At 42.3% G+C, this 18,156-nt stretch overlaps 2 protein-coding genes across 2 annotated transcripts; both read right to left on the bottom strand.

The window, feature by feature from the left end:
- Positions 1-1,981: 1,981 nt before the first annotated feature.
- Positions 1,982-12,921, bottom strand: LOC128330518 (vomeronasal type-2 receptor 26-like). The gene is made up of 6 exons (XM_053263547.1): positions 12,704-12,921; positions 9,084-9,261; positions 6,835-7,689; positions 5,261-5,488; positions 3,402-3,528; positions 1,982-2,883 (listed from the first exon to the last, which is right to left on the bottom strand). The coding sequence occupies exons 1-6, from the start codon at positions 12,919-12,921 to the stop codon at positions 1,982-1,984; spliced, it is 2,508 nt and encodes an 835-aa protein (XP_053119522.1).
- A 3,402-nt stretch (positions 12,922-16,323) lies between these two features.
- On the bottom strand, positions 16,324-17,654 carry LOC128329744 (vomeronasal type-2 receptor 26-like). Its single transcript, XM_053261357.1, has 2 exons — positions 17,632-17,654; positions 16,324-17,071 (listed from the first exon to the last, which is right to left on the bottom strand). The coding sequence occupies exons 1-2, from the start codon at positions 17,652-17,654 to the stop codon at positions 16,324-16,326; spliced, it is 771 nt and encodes a 256-aa protein (XP_053117332.1).
- Between the last annotated feature and the right edge of the window lie 502 nt (positions 17,655-18,156).

Genomic DNA, 18,156 nt, shown 5'->3' with positions numbered 1-18,156 from the left:
AGCCATTTGGCACCTTTTAAAACCACCCAGGCCCCCTAATTGGTTTTTTTTTTTAAGTGCCAAAACAGGATAAATACATATTTTATTTTATTTTATTTTATTTTATTTTGAATATTGCTATAGCACCCAAAACTTGCATCTCTGGGCAGTTTACAATGAAAAACATTTAAAAAAATTTAAAATCAATTAACAATTAAAATCATTTTAAAACAGTTGCACTGGCTACCAGTAAGTTTCCAGACAAATACAAAGTGATTTGTATTTGCACCTCCAGCCTCAAGGGCAGGGTACCTCTGAGTACCAGTTGCAGGGGAGTAATGGCAGGAGAGAGGGCACGCCCTCAACTCCTGTCTGGCTTCCAGCGGCATCTGGTGGGCCACTGTGTGAAACAGGATGCTAGACTAGATGGGCCTCCTTGGGCCTGATCCAGCAGGGCTGTTCTTATGTTCTTATGATAGTAATTAGTAGTAATTACTAATTACTAGTAGTAATTACCTTTAAAGCCCTAAATGGCTTAAGACCCGGTCAACTTGGAGAGCACTTTCTTCAGTGTGATTTCCCACTGCACATTAAGGAAATCAAGAGAAGGCCGTCTCCAATGCCTCCAACTCACTTGGCTACGACTCAGGATTGGCCTTTCTCTGTAGTCGCTACTTGTACAGTGGAAGGCACTCCCAATATATATCTGAGGCTTCAGATCTTTACCAGCCTTTCAAAGAACCCTAAAGAGGAATCTTTTTCCACCTGGACTTTAGTGATTTAAAGTGGTTTTCAATTATTTAAATTTGTGTTTGTTTTAATGGGTAACTTATTTTGTTTTTATCTGTTTTTATTTATATGAAGTGCCTAGAGCCATCTGGATTAGGCGGTATAAAAATTAAAATAAATATTCCCTCTAAGTAAATAACAATATGGAAACAGTCAATAGGAGGGACAGAGACAAGGTTCTTCTCTTTAGCATCAGATATCCACATGTGTGTGCACATTGTGAGTTTACAAGTAGTTAGAAAATACCACAGCAGATTTGATCTGACCAACAGCAGATTTGTATGAGATGTTGAATAATCAAGTTGTGGCCCACAATACTTCCCTCATGTCTTCCTTTTGCCTTCCTTCCAGTCACTGATACTAATAGAGCAAGGCCCATCCAGACACTGATCAATTCCAAATTAAGTGCAAATTACCACAGAAAATAAAAAGAGAAATCTACTTGGAGAAGAAGGATGTCAGATTATGTTCTTCATGCCACCCTATAGCAACCTGTGACAATGCAGGTGAATTTAAAAAAAACCGCAATAGGAACATAGGAAACTGCCATATACTGAGTCAGACCATTGGTCTATCTAGCTCAGTATTGTCTTTACAGACTGGCAGCGGCTTCTCCAAGGCTGCAGGCAGGAATCTCTCTCAGCCCTATCTTGGAGAAGCCAGAGAGGGAACTTGAAAACTTCTGCTCTTCCCAGAGCGGCTTCATCCCCTGAGGGGAATATCTTGCAGTGTTCTGTTAATCTGTTCTTTTTTTCAAATTAGAACAAAAGGAGTATCAAAAACTACAAAGCTTTTTTACAGTAGGGGTGTGCATGGAAAGAGTTACACCAGTTCAGTTAGAATCTGAACTGAATTCGAACTGATGCGGTCTGGTCCAGTTCCAGGACTAGAAGGGGTGAGTTAGGGGTACTTAAAACAAGGGTGGTGAAAGGAGCAGCAGCAGGGGTTTGGAACTGGTTCAAATTGAGCTGGCTGACACACCCCTATTTTCTCATTGTTTCATGGAATGCCAACAGATGGCACAAATAATATAAAACAGTATCTTAATGTGGATTTCCACTTATATTTTCTGGGGTAATTTGTTCCTAAATTGGAATATAGCTATGCGTACAAGAGGCCCAAGTTGTTGTGACCAGCTTTTATTCTATTCCTTCCAATGGAATGGAGTCATGGCTGACAGTAGCTCAACTGGAGCTATAGAATTTTAAATTCCTTAATTCTTTCTTCTCATTAGCTCTTCCCTGCTATTCAGTTCAGGCCTCACCACAATGATATAACATTTGGGGGAAAAGATACATATCAGTAATCCAGCACTGGAGGATAAGATGGAGAAGATCTCCACAGCCACCATATATTTCCCCTTGGTACTCAGGTAAGTCGGAACAAAGGACATCCAAACACTGCAAAACATCAACATACTGAAGGTGATGAATTTGGCTTCATTGAAACTGTCAGGTAACTTTCTGGCTAGGAAAGCCACTGTGAAGCTGACAATGGCCAAGAAACCCAGAAAGCCAAGGACACAGGAAAACATAATATTTGAACCTTCATTACATTCCAATACAATTTCTTCACTCGTTGAATGCATATCAAAATGTGGGAATGGGGGAGAGGTTGACAACCACACAGCACAGATGAGAGATTGGATAAGAGAGCAGCAAAGAACAATGGAGTTGGCTAGTCGTCTCCCCAACCATTTCCTCATTCTAGATCCTGGTTTGGTGGCCATGAAAGACAGAACCACAATGATGGTTTTGGCCAACACACAAGAAACAGCCAACGAGAAAATGATGCCAAAAGCAGTTTGACGAAGGAGACAGGTCACTTTTCCAGGTTGGCCAATGAATAAGAAAACACAAAGGAAGGAGAGCAGGAGGGAGCAGAGCAAGGTGTAGGTGATGTTCCGGTTGTTAGCTTTGACTATGGGAGTGTTCTGGTGCTTAATGAAGATCCTAAGCACCAAAGCTGTGAGGGAAGAGAAAAGAAGAGCAGAAGTTGCCAGACTGATCCCAAATGGTTCATCATAAGACAAGAAGCTTATATCTTTTGTGATGCATATGTTCTGTTCATTGTTTGGATAGTGATCTTCTGGGCATTGAAAGCAATCATCCATGTCTGGAAAATAAAACATGGGTTTTTATAGGGTGGTTCCTATCAATGTCATGATTGCATTACTCAAGATTCACTAGTGGAAGAGTCCTTATAAGCCAGGAGGATTGCGAGATCAAAATCCAAAACATAATTTTGCAGTCTTCCAATCTAATTATACTTGCAGTAGATTTCTAAGATGGCCCAGGGGGGAACCCAATTCATAGGAGGATGCGACAGGGAACCTGAAACTCTTACTTAATATTACATTTCCTGAATAATCTATCTTTGGATAGTACAAGCAAGTCACCTGCTACCTGCATCAAGCTGGGCTATATGGAAATAAATTTTGTCTTTGTTCTTTTTCTGTCAAGAAAGGTGCTAGCCCCGCAAAACAGAAGACTTCTTCGGTTAAATTAAATTTTCTCTTAGCATTTACCACCCACCACCACCACCACTGAATGCTAAGCATCTACTTTTGAAGATAAGGGAAATTAAGACTCACAGCCATTATACTGATAAATCTAATACATGATACCACTTACCATTCTTATCTGAAATCTTCCCTGCTGGACATGGAAGGCAATCATAGCAGCAAAATGGCTTCCCTTCCTTCTTTACTTTTCTATAACCTGGATGGCAACTGTCAACACACATGGAAAGAGGCACTGCCTGTTCATAAATAAAAGGGATACCTTTTTATCATATTAAAAGCACATTTGGGAGTTTGTATCTCATAGGCTGACTTTTATTTAGGAGATGGAGATGGAGATGGAGATGGAGATGGAGATGGAGATGGAGATGGAGATAGGGCATCTTTTAAAAAAGAAAAGCTAGAAGAGCTCTAAAGTTGAATACAGTACAGAGTATTCCATGGTAGCGTTCATGGTATGCCATATGCTGCTAGATCCTATAATGGGAACCTTTTATCCATATTTATTTATTCATCCATTTTTCAAATTTGTAGACCTCACCAAACTTCCATCTCTGGGCAGCTTACAACAACATAAAAAATGAAAACCTTAAAACAATTTAAAACCACAGTCCAGTTTAAAAGCCTGGGTGAAAAAATAAGTCTTTAGAGGCTTTTAAAAAGTTGTAGAGATGGGGAGGCACCAATTTCAGCAGGGAATGTATTCCAGAGTCTCAGGGTGGGAACTGAGAAAGCCCATCCCTGAGTAGCAACCAGACGAGCTGGTGGCAACTGCAGACAACCCTCTCCAGATGATCTCATTGGGTGGTGAGACTCATGGCGAAGAAGACATTGAAGCTATTCCCACGACCAGGGGAAATTGGGCTAAGGCAGCCTAGCCCGATTTCCAAGGGTCGTCTGCTGCTACGGGAGCTGTGTGGCTCCCAGCAACAAACTGCAACAACCACCCCTCCCCTTAAATGAGACTAGCTGAGCAAGCACTCCAGTAACCCCATTTTCTTGAGCATATGCTGCCACGGTGTGGCTCTGCGCCACAGCAACACATGAGTAGACCCCACCGGGAGGCTGAAACAAGCTTCCTGGCCTCAGAGGTCTCTCCAGAATGCCCTGCGCATTTGCACAGGGCATCCTGGAACTTCCGTGGGCCAGCTGGCCCCCAATCCCTGCTGCCCCTGCTGGCTCCGTGATGGAGCCGGCAGTTGCGTGGGCAGCCGATCCGGCCACCCAGGGACAGCTCCCTGCCCATGTGCATGGAGACCGGGCTAAGCCTGATCTCCCTGCACTACCTCGAACGGTACTTCACACTGATCGTGTGAAGCGCGTCATTCCTAAGCAGGGGAAGCAGCCTAAGCAGGGGAGATGGAGATGGAGATGGGGATGGAGATGGAGATGTGGCAACCTTAAATAAAGAAAAGCCAAAAGAGCTCCCACGTTGAATACAGTATTGAGCATCAGGAAATACCCATTTCCATACTCTATATGGAAAAGGTTTCAGGAACCTATGCCTACTATTACTTATCAGTACATTTTACACTATTGTTTTGTTTGTTTGTTTGTTGCTTAGTTGCTGCTCCTGTGATAATAGGCCTTTGCTGACTCAAAGGTCAACACACAGAACGTGAGTATTCTGTGTAATGAGCAAAGTTGCACTTGTACAAGGAAATTTCATAGATGTACTATAAAAAAAGGGAAAAAAACCCACCCGAAATTTGCACAAATTCCATATGCAATGTGTAAACATTCAGTATGGAACAAATGAGATATGGTACAGTTGTGTGCTGTCGTGCAACCATAAGCATATTTGTGATAGTGTAGCACTAGACTGGAAGACAAGCTCCAGACACACCACAAGTAGAGAGTGTACAGTCCTTTGGCAACCAGGAGGGCCCCACTGTAAAGTCCCCCACCCAGCATAATATTTGAACATTGGGGAAATTAGTAGATACACCCCAGTATGTGCCCAGAACCTACCTGGTTAAATCTACTTGTCCATACAATGGCATCTTCAGAAATGGTGAGCTGTTTATCTTCAGAAGCTGTGGGGTCCACCTTTCCAACTCTCACTCTAAGAAAGGATTGGTTTGGGTATGCCACCCAGTTGATAATATCAAAACCCGCAACTAAGTCTCCATTTTCATCAAAGGAAATTTCTTCCCTGGCACTGTTGTTAAATGAGACACTTTTCAGAAAGTGGTGGAGCTATAGTGGGGAGGAAGCAATGGACAGAGTTTTTTGAGCCTGTTCACACAATGGAAAACTGTTTGGGACCTGTGCGTGCTCCTAATTTTCAGTTGTGTAGGCGCAAACTACTGGTTAGAAGGAGGGAGAAGTAATTGTGTGGGGGACAGGAGCTGGGTAGGACAGTTTTTCTTCCTACCTTGGTCAAATGCTGGGTATGAAAGCTGGGTAAGATGGCTCTCTTGTCCTACCCAGCTCCTGTCTTCCATACAATAAATTCTCCATCCTCCTACCTAGTTGTTTGCTCCCACACAACCAAACCCCAGCTCCCATAGGACAGGTTGTCCTATCTTGTTTTAAATTAAAACTTGTCTTACCCAGTTTTAAGTTGTGTAAACAGCCTCACAGATTTATTTATTTATTTAAAAGTTACAACGTAGTGACACTCTTTCATACTTGATCTCTTGAAAAGATTTACATAGGTACATCACACACACATACACTCACCATTGACTAATTATATGACAACTTAAGCCAGTAACAAAGGAAGATATGAGGCATAACTTTGGAAATCAAGAGCCACAACTTCAGTCAGTTAACAGCCACATTAAAACAACAGCGGATTGACTTCCCACTACCAGTAGTTCAGCAAGTGAACTCTGTACCCCATGAGTAAGCCACTAGCTTCTTTTTCTGCCAAATGCACACCTTGGGGTGCTTACCATTACTGCATCGTAGGCATCCACATACCTTCACAGTTACTGAACCTGTGACCAGGAAAAAATCTAACTAACTGTGGGGGTGGGGAAGCATGAGTTAGGCAAAAAAGACCCCATCACCAGTAAATTCACAGAGGACCAAAAAATTCCTACCCAACCACCAAAAGTGTGAGCAGCCTAAACCCACATTGTTCCCATGAAAGAGAGATGCTTTGCAAAAACCCGAGTGAAAATCTGGGTGAGTGTAAGCCCAAATGTACCATCCAGATTCCCCGAACAATCCAATTTACTCCACTGCCACATGTTTAATCAGAAACTGGGGTGTGGCAAAAATGCTGCACCTGGACACACCTGCATGGACAGCAGCAGTTTTCCACACTGTTACCCAGAGGCATAAACCTGAATTACTTCAAGACTGGGCACAACAAATTATTTGACCAGTCATGACAAAAACAATTACTGTATGTCCACTTATAGCCTTAATGTGAAGAGCACCAGTGAGCTGCCAGTCCAGTGGAAACCATGAGAGATCTATCTAGCAGTTAGATGTCAGAACTCCAGCCTTGATAATTAAGCACCTTCCTACAAGCTTTAGGACTTCTAGCTGTTTCCAAATATAAGATTGCATTAATCAGTTCAAGACATTACCTGCCATGGATGTTGGTACAGAACCTTCCGTCTCCCTCCATCTGCCATTGCTCTGTGCTTGGATGTAGACAAAAGCATGGCATGCAAAGCTTGTGCCACAGCATAGACAGCATTGTACATGCTATAGCTGTGTTTGGTCATGCGGGTTTCAAAAACAGACATAGGAATAGTCTCCAGCTTCTCTTCCCCATTGCAGATTTCCACATCCTGCTTTTTTATGTCAGAATTTGGGAAGGAACATTCAAAGGCCAGTTCCCAGAACTCCCTGATAAAGCCGTCTTTTTTTGCTGAGGTAGGGTTTTGCTTCTGAAGAAATCTCTGGAATCCGAGCATTTCCTCTGAGTGCATGGCAAAAGATAAGGCACCATGCATGAAATGTAGGTCAAAACTTCTTTGAAAGGGAATTGTTGTGATATCCATCTGGGCTGTCATAATCCAGACCTTTGTTTTCACTGCTAAACCTTCAAACACTGAATAATGTAGCATTGTTCTGAAAATAATCATGGTCTGAATCTCACCATGTACAACCACTGCATTAGCAGTGCTTTGGGAAACAACCCTGACTGTTTTAGACCCTTCTTTCGCCATTGCCAAAACCTGACTGGAAAAATCTAATTGTGGGAATCTTTCTATGAAGTCAAAGCAGATACCATTTGCATAAAAGACTGTAAGCATGTTCTGCACAAATCTTTCTCCATTGTTGTCATTAAGATAAACTAATCCACTCCACGTCCATCTGAAATGCAGAAGCAAGTGGAGAATCCCCCTATACTGATGGTCTCTGTTTGGAAACATCCGGTAGAAGAAAACTCCTTGGGTTTCCTTATCAATCACGGGAGCAGAGCCATATGTAAGCTAAAAGGGTTCAAAGCATAGAGAGGGGATGGTATCATTCCAAAATAGAGGGAGGGAGAAGCTTTCTGCAATGCTGAATTCAGAAGGAATGGAAGTTCCATTTACCCTTAGTTTGAAGCAACCCAACTCACTGCAATTTGAAACCAAGGGTTCAAATGGGAGTCTCCGTGGTGTAACCTCAGGATGTGCTACGTACAGGACTGGAGTTTCACATGTTCAGACATAACGGTAAGGAAACCGCAAGTCCCTGAAACTCCGGTCCCCCATTACATTTGAATGTGGCCTTTATTTCTTGTTGTTGCATGGAGCTGCCTGGGCCAGGTCCAGCAGAGGTAATTTTGAGTGTGTGTGGAGTACAATCAATTGAGGAATGCTCACTCTTCTCAGCATTCTTAAACAGAAGCATTATGTTTGTTCTCTTCACTAAAGAACATTACACTGTCAAATCTCTTCCATATGTTGCAGGGAAAGGTTACATGGCCTCCCTGTGTGTGTGCAGCTTCTGTTCATTTCACTAGTGCAGCATTAGTCTGTATACATGTGAGCACTGTAAGATATTCTCCATAGGGAATGAGGCCATAGCTCAGCTAAAGAGCATCCAAGGTCCCACGTTCACCCACTGGCATCTCCGGGAAGGGCTAGAAGACTCTTGCCTTTAACCTTGGAAAGCCACTGCCAGACAGTGTGGACAATACTACGCTAAGTGGACCAATGGTTCGATTCAATTTAAGGCAGCTTCCTATGTTCAGCTACGCACATCAATAAAATATCCAACACCAAATCAATCATATGGATTCTATTCCACCATGCTGCGTGCCCACATGAGCAACAGTACTGCAGAGGGAGACACCCACATCCCAGGGTTTCCTGGGATACAAGCATGGCAGCTGCTCAGTGGCAAGTAGCCACTGCACTCGGCATGACCACTCCTTCCTGCTGGCTCACTGCCAGAAATGGTGGTGGGCTGGGGGGCAGCCATTTATCCCAATGGCAGTCACCCAGATGATCACCAGCCAAGGTTAAGTGAACCATAGATGCACTTAACCTCAGCTAAATGCCTGAATATTTTGTAAATTATAAATGTATTATTTTAAATGTTAAACTGGTCTAAGGACTGTAATAAACTTACTACTAGTACTACTACTACTACTACTACTACTACTACTACTAAATGCCGGGTTAAAAACTCAGCCTTGGCATGGGGACAGTGCTGAGATTGGGCTCAATCCCAGCACTTCATGAACACAGTGTAATACCGGCTGGACTACCCTAGTTTGGTTTAGGCTGCACATGTGGATATCTTTTCTGTCTCTCTAAAACACAAAACCTGATCAAAGTAGTAGGAGAGATCTGGATGCATTCTTCAATCCCCAAACTTTGTGAGCACATCTTACTTGTGGAATCTTGTAGTTGCAGAGGATTGTTGCCATGCTGAGACTGATGTAAGAGTTAGGTCCACCGATGATGGCTACCAGATTATTCTTGGAGTCACACTTGTAGTTAGGGGTGAATTTGTCCTGAGTGGAGAGAAGTTCCATTGAGGCAAGGTAGGTTGCTCTTGCACTGAAGTAGCTATTATATATGTGGAAGCTCAGAGTGATATTAGGTAAGATCTGGGGGCTTTCATTGATCTCCTTCACAGCAAACGCCAAGGCCAGGATGTGCTGGTAGTGCTGAGTTACTACCCTGCAATGCGAGTTAAATGAAACATCAGGATGCAGATTGCTAAGAGTTTGCTAAATACTTTTTATATTAAAATTGATTGCATGGAACAAGTTCAGGAACACGTGGATCCACATTAATATTAGATTCTTGATTAACCCTAATCTGGAGTCGTTATTTTCTACACATGAGTAGAACTTTCTACTCCCAAGTAGTCCTATTGGTTACATTGGGATGCCCGCTAACCTTTTCAAGCCACAGAATGCACAATAAGTTAACACTTCACTCTAGGGGAGTACAGCAGTGACCCTCACATCCCAAGTGTGACGGCCTGTGTCACTGAGAATGTGAGTTCTTATCTAAGAAAAATGAATACTTCAAACCTCACACTAATGAGGACCCAAACTTCATCAGCAGCTCCATTCTCAGAATTTCAACTGAAAGGCTGCACTGTGATGGCCTAAAGACAATCTGGGAGCTTGTCCAATCATCCACAATCATCACATTTTTCTTGGTTTCTTGTCAGCTGTCCTGGTCACAAACCTCCTGGGTACATACAAGAACAACATCTCCTATCCATCCAAGTCAAACACATCTTCTGTCCATTCAAGCCAAACACAGCTGACAGTGCTTCCCTTTGTGAACATGGTTGCATCTCTGGGGGTATGTCTGGCTTCTTGTGTTTCATAGTGCCTACACAGGTCAAGCCCTTGCTCAGGAATCTCTGGCTGGCAAGCTGACGGGGGGGGGGGCAAGATTATATTGGGACTTCCTGGACTGCTTTGCCCCGGTCTATGAGTCAAAGAACATACAGTGGACCTAACTCCAGGTCTGCCCTCATATACATATTACCTCCTAGGAATTAATCATGATACTTTCCTGGAGTAACAGAAAAATAGTGCCCCTCTCCATCCCCCTGTACAGTGTTTGTGCTTGTGCAAAATAGTATGGCTGCAGGAGTCTTCCAAGGGCAGTGGTGCAAGTGCTGTGGGGAAAGGCAGCAATTTTCTTGCCAAAGGCAGCAATGGATGCTGAAAAGGTTCAATCACCCTTGGCATGCCCCCTTGAAGATCTTGGCCAATAGTTGCTGCTCTGCTGACATCCTGATGCCTTGTCCACAGTCAGGCTACATGAGCAGTATGGACCAGTGGTTGTGAAACCACGGCTGGATGTTCGTCTGCAGGATGATTCCCGGCTTCACAGCTTCACCTCTTCATATGTCTGAGGTTTCACACTATGTCCAAAGATGCCCTAAGTTAAACACCACTAAAATCCACAGCTTTCAGCTTTGACCCCAGGGGCTCAAGGGAAGAATACATTTGGTAATATATCAAAAAGAGAATAGACTTCCTGCTTTAGAAACTTTTGTTTGAAATGATTAGGTTACCTCATATGATGGTACAGAATGGGAGGGATTGAACCTTCTGTTTTTCAATATTTGGCACAACTATTCGCTTCTAGCACAAACCTTCTGGAACTCTGAAATGGGGATCTTTTTAACATGTATTTATTTTATTATTTATTATTTATTATTTTATTTATTATTAAAACTTTTATACCGCCCTTCCAAAAGGCTCAGGGCGGTTTACATTAAATGTATCTGTCAATACTCACAAAACTTATTTTATTTTATTTTAATTTCATTATTACAACATTACCTCAATTACTTCTCAATAGAGAGCATCACTAGAACACAAAATATTGAAAAATATTTTTTGGAATGGAACTGGAAATCTGCTACTACTGTTGTCAGGGAGAAAGGTAATGCAGATGCATTTTAAAATAAACAATACATGTCACTACTACCACAACAAACACTAATTATAATTTCAAGTCTTCAGGATATTTAATGTAAGGTTCTCAAAGCAATGATCATGGTTCATCAAAATTTTAATGTTTCAAACCTCAGTGATGATTCATTCAAAGTAGCCTACTTTAATAAAATAAATAATTATAACATGAAAATATGAAGTCCTACACTTGAAAGCCCCAGAAAGCCCTATCTGTCTAAATGTGGATGCAAGACTTACCAATTAAGCAGCTAAAAAGAGGTCAACTGAAATCAAAAACTAAAAGTGTTAGCAGAAGTCAAGACTAAATACATTATGAACAGAACTTGTCATACCTTTCTACCCTTCCTTATCCAATGAAGAATATCCAATGAACAAACAGGTCCCAAAAATCAATCAAATTTCAGAACCAACCACAAAGACAAAATGCAGTCCAGACTCAATTCTTGAGAATGATGATGGCATATTGCCTTGGGAGGAAACTATTCTAATAGATAAAGCAACAGAGCCTGCTAAACCTCACATAAGGGGGGGAAAAAAACCCCTAAGACAACTCCAGCAAAGCATGTTATAAAACCTCCCTCACATTATTGTGAACTAACTGGGAATAACATACATACTAGAATCTTCTCGTAGATATAAAGCAGGTCTGAAAACACAAGATAATTCTAGTCATTGTGAGCCACCCAGAGAAGAATGTTATGGGGTGGCTAACAAATAGAGTTGTTGTTGTTGTTGTTGTTGTTGTCATTGTCATCCCTCTGAATATCAGCTATAGGAGCTGAGGGGAAACTTTGCAATGCTATAGGTGCAGATTTGTAATATAACAAAGCAATGCTTAAAGGACAACTGAAGGTCTTTACAGAAAGTGACTGAAGATGCCAGGTCCTGACCTAAGTAAGTACTGGAGCTACTAAAAAGACAATAAGCCTATTCACATGAACAGTCTAATCCAGGCTAGGGCAGCCCAGCCAGGGTTGGGCTATTCATGTGCAGCACTGGGATCAAGCCTGATCCAGGCGCTACCCCAACCTGACTTTTAACCCTGATCTTTGGCCGGAGTTAAGGGTGTGAGCATGCCCTTTACGATGGCACCATCATCGTTTCTATGCTTGGGCTACACAGAAGAGCACCCAGACAGCAAGAGCACCCAGCTGAGGGAGGATCCTCCTGGTGCAATGCATTGAGGGATGCTGGCTCCCTGCTCTGCTGCTTACAGTGGCACCAACCGTGTGCTTCAGCAAGAAGCAGGGCAAACTGGTGGTGGTGGTGGTGGTGGTGGGGCGATAGTGTGCTGGGAGGCAGGCAGAAGCCTGCCTCCCCGCCAGCTCTTCTCCACCGGCTATCATGGTCATGTGCACGAACTTAATGACTATTACTGATATTGCATAGGCTGCCATTCCAAAAATAGAGACTACTAATCCTTAGTGTATGTATTCCCCAGCACTAACAATAAGCTTTCCCCACAAATCCATTGAAACAGAAGTCTACCCATAGTACTAGCCTCCATAAAAATATTGCCCAGATGGATTACAACATGGTTAAGCAAACCGACTCCTTACACTGGGTCTTCAAATAGAGCAGGAGAGGGACGCATTTCGAAGGTGATGTCACCTAAAAATATGTAGATCTGAGACATAATGCCACCAATGATGAAATCTCCTGGCTGATAATACTTGTGATTTATAGGAAGAGGATCGCTAATATTGCATTTCAGAAGAGAAACCTTAGTCACTGCCAAAGGCAACAGCACAAATAGCAAAACCACAAATACCACCATCATACATGGAAATCTTCTTCCTAAATGTCAGTTGACATGGTCCTAAGTTGACATTGAAGTATCCTTGTGCAAAACAGCCTGATTGGAAAGGCCATTCACTCAGATGATTTGAAGTCTGGTCAGTGCAATGCAAAGATTCAGTGACTGGGGAACCTGTCTCTCTATCCCCAGCTCTGAATGGCACAGGGAGTATTAGTAACATCCTTCCATCTTGGATTGTTGCATAACTAGAGGTTACTAGAATTCTCCATGGATTTGTTGAAGAATTGGAAGTAAGCAAGGTCAATTGCATAATTGCAGGGGAAATAACCATCTAATTAGTGCTGTACGTTCTGTGCAGCATTTCAAGAAAAAAATAACAAGTTGATTACATCTCTCAGGAGAAGCTTTCTCTGGTTGAAATGTGCAAACTGGCTCAACATTGAGCCAGTTCGATGTCAAGCCAGTTCGGTTCGATAGTCCGGGGTCAAACCGAACCACCCCCTGTTTGATGGTTCACAGACTTTTTTTAAAACTAAAAAAATATTTTTTAATGTCACTTACCCCCTTCAGGGGAGTTGTTGGATGCAGCATCAGGGGGTCCGCGGAGGTTCACCCTCCCCCCACCAGCCTTCCTTGCAGCCCAGACCAGCCGTTCAGCCAGCTTCGGCCCATTTGGGCCTTCCCCCTCCAGTGTGGTGGCCATTTTGGAGGCTGCCGCACCTGCGCAATTGGCCTCTGCATGGCCTGGGTCACACAGAGGCCTATTGCAGGCACGCTGAAGAGCCGGTCAAACGGTCGTGGCATGGCATGGCAACCACACCACCCAGGACAGACGGAACAGGATTTGGTGGCCAGGGAGTGTGGAGGCCCTGGACATTGGACCCAAAGTCCATGGGGTGAATGCACCTTGAATTAAGAAAAGAAGAAAGAACAGCAAATCTACCTGGCAGGGTATTTATTTGCAGATATAGCACAGAATTGCACATCTTGGTTTTTGAAATGCAAAGGAAATCTTCCATTATCATGAAGTCACCCTAGTGCTCTCATTGCCACTTCCAGAAGTAGGCAAACTTTTTGTTCATTCCATTAAAGGATCATAATCAGTTCTTCCAGAATGATGTCTAATTGTATTGATTCAGGAAAGGGGAACCCCCCCACCACCACCAATGAATCAAAAACAAACTACATATATATCATTGTGTGCAGAGACCAATTTATTTAACTAGAGTCTCAATACATTTTATTTTAATATATTTAATACACTCATATCCTGCCTTCCTTAACTCATGGGCTTTCATGGAATTTCCAGGTGATCATTGATCTAGGCATTGACCAGATCTTGAAATGCTTCCATTCAGTTTGCTGATTGACCTTTGACCACGCCCTATGATGTAGAACACTGATAGAAGCTGACCTCTGCCTGAAGGAAGTAGTGGTGCAGCATGCTAATTTCCAGACTCAAGTTGCACTGGTGCATTTGAGGAATGATTTTGGCCTTCTCCTCTTCCCTATGAATCCCACTGTGCCACCTGGAAATATTGCCCTAAAGGCTGCACAAGATCCTCAGGGACATCCTTTCAGGTGGCACTGTGAGCTTCAGAGGGAAGCTTAATTCAGCTTAATCTGGTACTCAGCACACTGCACTGGTGCTCCTTTAGTCTGGATACCAGCCAGTACAGTACATTTACTATTATGATGTAAAGTGAAGGCCTGCCTAAGATATCCCCATGAAATATGGAAAGTGAAATGTTTCATCCCTGCATTCTGTATTATGATACACAGAGCACCTTCTCAAGAACACATTGGATGATCAGGAATTTGGAGAGATACTGTTTTTCTCATTTTGATTAATGTCAGTTTCTCAACAATTGTATCTGTTTGCTCCATGTTAGCTAATCTGGGCCATGTTCTACTAGAGAACCACTCCAAAAGTCCAGGAAACATGGCTGTTGAGTGTATCCTAGATATTATTGCCTCCAAATTCTGTTTTGTGCAGTGCTGAACTGAACAACTTGAAATAACTGAAAGCACCCTCAATACAAAGCTATTGCCCATACATCAATGAAGAGACACGTCAATACAATTTTATAGAATGGGCTATAATTGTATTAATTTGGAACAGTCATTGAGACAAGATGAAGGCAACTGGCACTCCACACACACGCACCACACTATAGTGCAGGATCTATTGATAATGGAAAGGTCCATCTGGAAGACCCCTGCATTCTATGGGTGATTACACCCCCACTTCGAGCTGCATCAGAACCCTACATGGGTCATGTCTCCACTAGCTCCACCTTGGTGTGTTTGCACCCAAGGTTGCCACTTCACCTCTTCTCATGACCTCTGGGAGGGGGGACACATTGGGAATCATTCTCCAATTCAAAGTTTGATCCACTTGCTCCCTGTAGGATTTTGTTTCCAGATCTATTATTAGGTTTGCTGCCCTCCTCTTAACCCATTCCAGTCTATCTAAAAAGGGGGCCAACCTGTTTGAACAGGGAGAGTTCATATTTCAAGATACCTGCTTTTTGAATATTCAAAAGTTTGCTTGTTTTCCCAATACAGGAATTCTGCCAGCCCAAGTGTTTTCTTGAGCAGCCAGTTTGAACATAGTTAGTCTCCAAAGCAATAGCCCATTGCATTATTCAAATAGCACCTGGTATTGAAAGAACACCTGGGACTCTAGAATGTCTGCTTATTGTTATAAGCTATCTAAAGTGCCATTGATACTAATAGAGCAAGGCTCTCCCAGATCTCGATAGATTCCTTCTGTGGAAAATATCACAGAAAAATGACATGGGAAACCTACACTGAGAAGTGGGATTATATTCTCCCTGCCATTTGCTGCCAACCTGAGGCAATCCATCAAACTGTCTTTCCCCCACCCCAAGTTTGAATAAAAGGATAACTTTTCTTGTTAGAAAAAAAGTGCTTAACTCGGAAAAGGTCCCCTGTTTACTGATCAAAGAGGCTCCATTTAAAGTGGTAATTCTTCGTTAGCAGAGGGAGAGCAACTGGCCTTATCCAGTTGCAGCACAGCATCCCTCCAGTGGCTGTTGCTGGTGTCTATCTTGTGTTTCTTTTTTTGATTGTACACCCACTTTGGAGTCAGGGATCCATTTTATTCATTTATTTATATCTGTGTAGACACCTTTGGGAAATTCTGTTGAAAAGCAGTATATAAATATTCGTAGTAGCAGTGGTATTTTTTTTAAAGCAGTTGTTTCATGGATTGACAACAGATGGCAGTAATTACATGATGCAACATATTGTGGAATTCTGTTTTTATTTTTCATGGTCATTTGTTCTGAAGTTGGAATATATCAGTGTATAGAAAAGCCCAAAGTTGTTGTGATGCTATGACTTAAAGTGAAAAGGAGTCAGAGCTAGTAGTAGCTGAACTGGAGCCACACAGTATTAGATTCCCTGATTCTTTCTTCTCATTAGCTCTCCCCTGCTATTCAGTTCAGGCCTCACCACAATGATATAGCATTTTGGGGGAAAGATACATATCAGTAATCCAGCACTGGAGGATAAGATGGAGAAGATCTCCACAGCCACCATATATTTCCCCTTGGTACTCAGGTAAGTCGGAACAAAGGACATCCAAACACTGCAAAACATCAACATACTGAAGGTGATGAATTTGGCTTCATTGAAACTGTCAGGTAACTTTCTGGCTAGGAAAGCCACTGTGAAGCTGACAATGGCCAAGAAACCCAGAAAGCCAAGGACACAGGAAAACATAATATCTGAACCTTCATTACATTCCAATACAATTTCTTCACTCATTGAATGCATATCAAAATGTGGGAATGGGGGAGAGGTTGACAACCACACAGCACAGATGAGAGATTGGATAAGAGAGCAGCAAAGAACAATGGAGTTGGCTAGTTGTCTCCCCAACCATTTCCTCATTCTAGATCCTGGTTTGGTGGCCATGAAAGACAGAACCACAATGATGGTTTTGGCCAGCACACACAAAACAGCCAATGAGAAAATGATGCCAAAAGCAGTTTGACAAAGGAGACAGGTCACTTTTCCAGGTCGGCCAATGAATAAGAAAACACAAAGGAAGGAGAGCAGGAGGGAGCAGAGCAAGGTGTAGGTGATGTTCCGGTTGTTAGCTTTGACTATGGGAGTGTCCTGGTCCTTAATGAAGATCCTAAGCACCAAAGCAGTGAGTAAAGAGAAGAGAAGAGCAGAAGTTGCCAGACTGATCTCCAAAGGTTCTTCATAAGTTAAGAAGCTTATATATTTTGTGATGCATATGTTCTGTTCATTGTTTGGATAGTGATCTTCTGGGCATTGAAAGCAATCATCCATGTCTGGAAAACAAAACATGGCTTTTTTTAGGGTTGCTCATCCTGATTGCACTACTCAAGCCTCAGTGATGCAAAGTTGTATGGAGCCCTAATAAGCCCTGAAGACTCGTAGATCTGAAAAATGTGTTTGCGGTCTTCCTATCTGATTGGTCTTGCAATAGGTTTCAAGTATGGATCATTGGGGACCCTCTAGGGGGAATGTGTGACAAGGAACCGGAAACTCATTACTTATTGGCCAAATTCAGACATAACATGAAACTGGAGTTAAAAGGGGCAGGGGCTGGAACTCCATTATGTTCGAATTCATGCAACCACAGTTTCATGCCAAAAGTGACCTGCAGTTTGCCTCACCAAACTCCAATTTGAAGCTTCAGTTTGTAGCAAGTTTCAACACTGATACCTGAGGTTTGGTGGCTGAAGCATTATGTCAGAATGTTATGACACCAACATAGCCATGGTTTTGTGCCCATTTTGGGGGGAAATTGCAGATTTGGGGGGAAATGGCCTGTATGCAAAGGAACAAATGGAACTCATTGAACATTCCTTTTCAGAGGGTCTCCAAAATCTTGATGCTTATTTGAAGTATCTCTAGTAGGGATGTACAATTGAATCCAAATTCATTCAACTTAAATCTGGGTGAATTGGGTGATTCAAATCCACACCAAACCACCCCTTAAAAGGCAATTAGATTCAAATTTGAAACAAATTTTTGGGATTAATTTTGAATTTCATTTAAGAGCCATTTGGAATATTTTAAAAACCATTCAGCCCCCCTGATTGGTTAAAAAGGTTGTCAAAACAGGGTAGAATCGATTCAAATTTATTCAAACTCAAACTAAATTTTTGAATTAGATTAAAATTCCTTTCAAATTCGATTTGAATTTCTAAAATTCAATCCGAACTCGAATCAAAGTGAAAAATTCTA

This window comes from Hemicordylus capensis, chromosome 6 (genome assembly GCF_027244095.1).
Source record: "Hemicordylus capensis ecotype Gifberg chromosome 6, rHemCap1.1.pri, whole genome shotgun sequence".
NCBI lineage: Eukaryota > Metazoa > Chordata > Lepidosauria > Squamata > Cordylidae > Hemicordylus > Hemicordylus capensis.
This window is presented reverse-complemented; position numbering and strand designations above follow the sequence as displayed.

Coding starts and splice junctions, on each gene's coding strand:
- LOC128329744 (XM_053261357.1), bottom strand. CDS start 17,654: ATGCTTCAGCCACCAAACCTCAG. Junction 17,072..17,631: donor CTTCAGCCACCAAACCTCAG/GTATCAGTGTTG, acceptor TTTGGTGCTTAG/GATCTTCATTAAGGACCAGG.
- LOC128330518 (XM_053263547.1), bottom strand. CDS start 12,921: ATGGTGGTATTTGTGGTTTTGCTATTTGTGCTGTTGCCTTTGGCAGTG. Junction 9,262..12,703: donor GCTCTATTTGAAGACCCAGT/GTAAGGAGTCGG, acceptor CATATATAATAG/CTACTTCAGTGCAAGAGCAA. Junction 5,489..6,834: donor TGTACCAACATCCATGGCAG/GTAATGTCTTGA, acceptor TCCCCACTATAG/CTCCACCACTTTCTGAAAAG.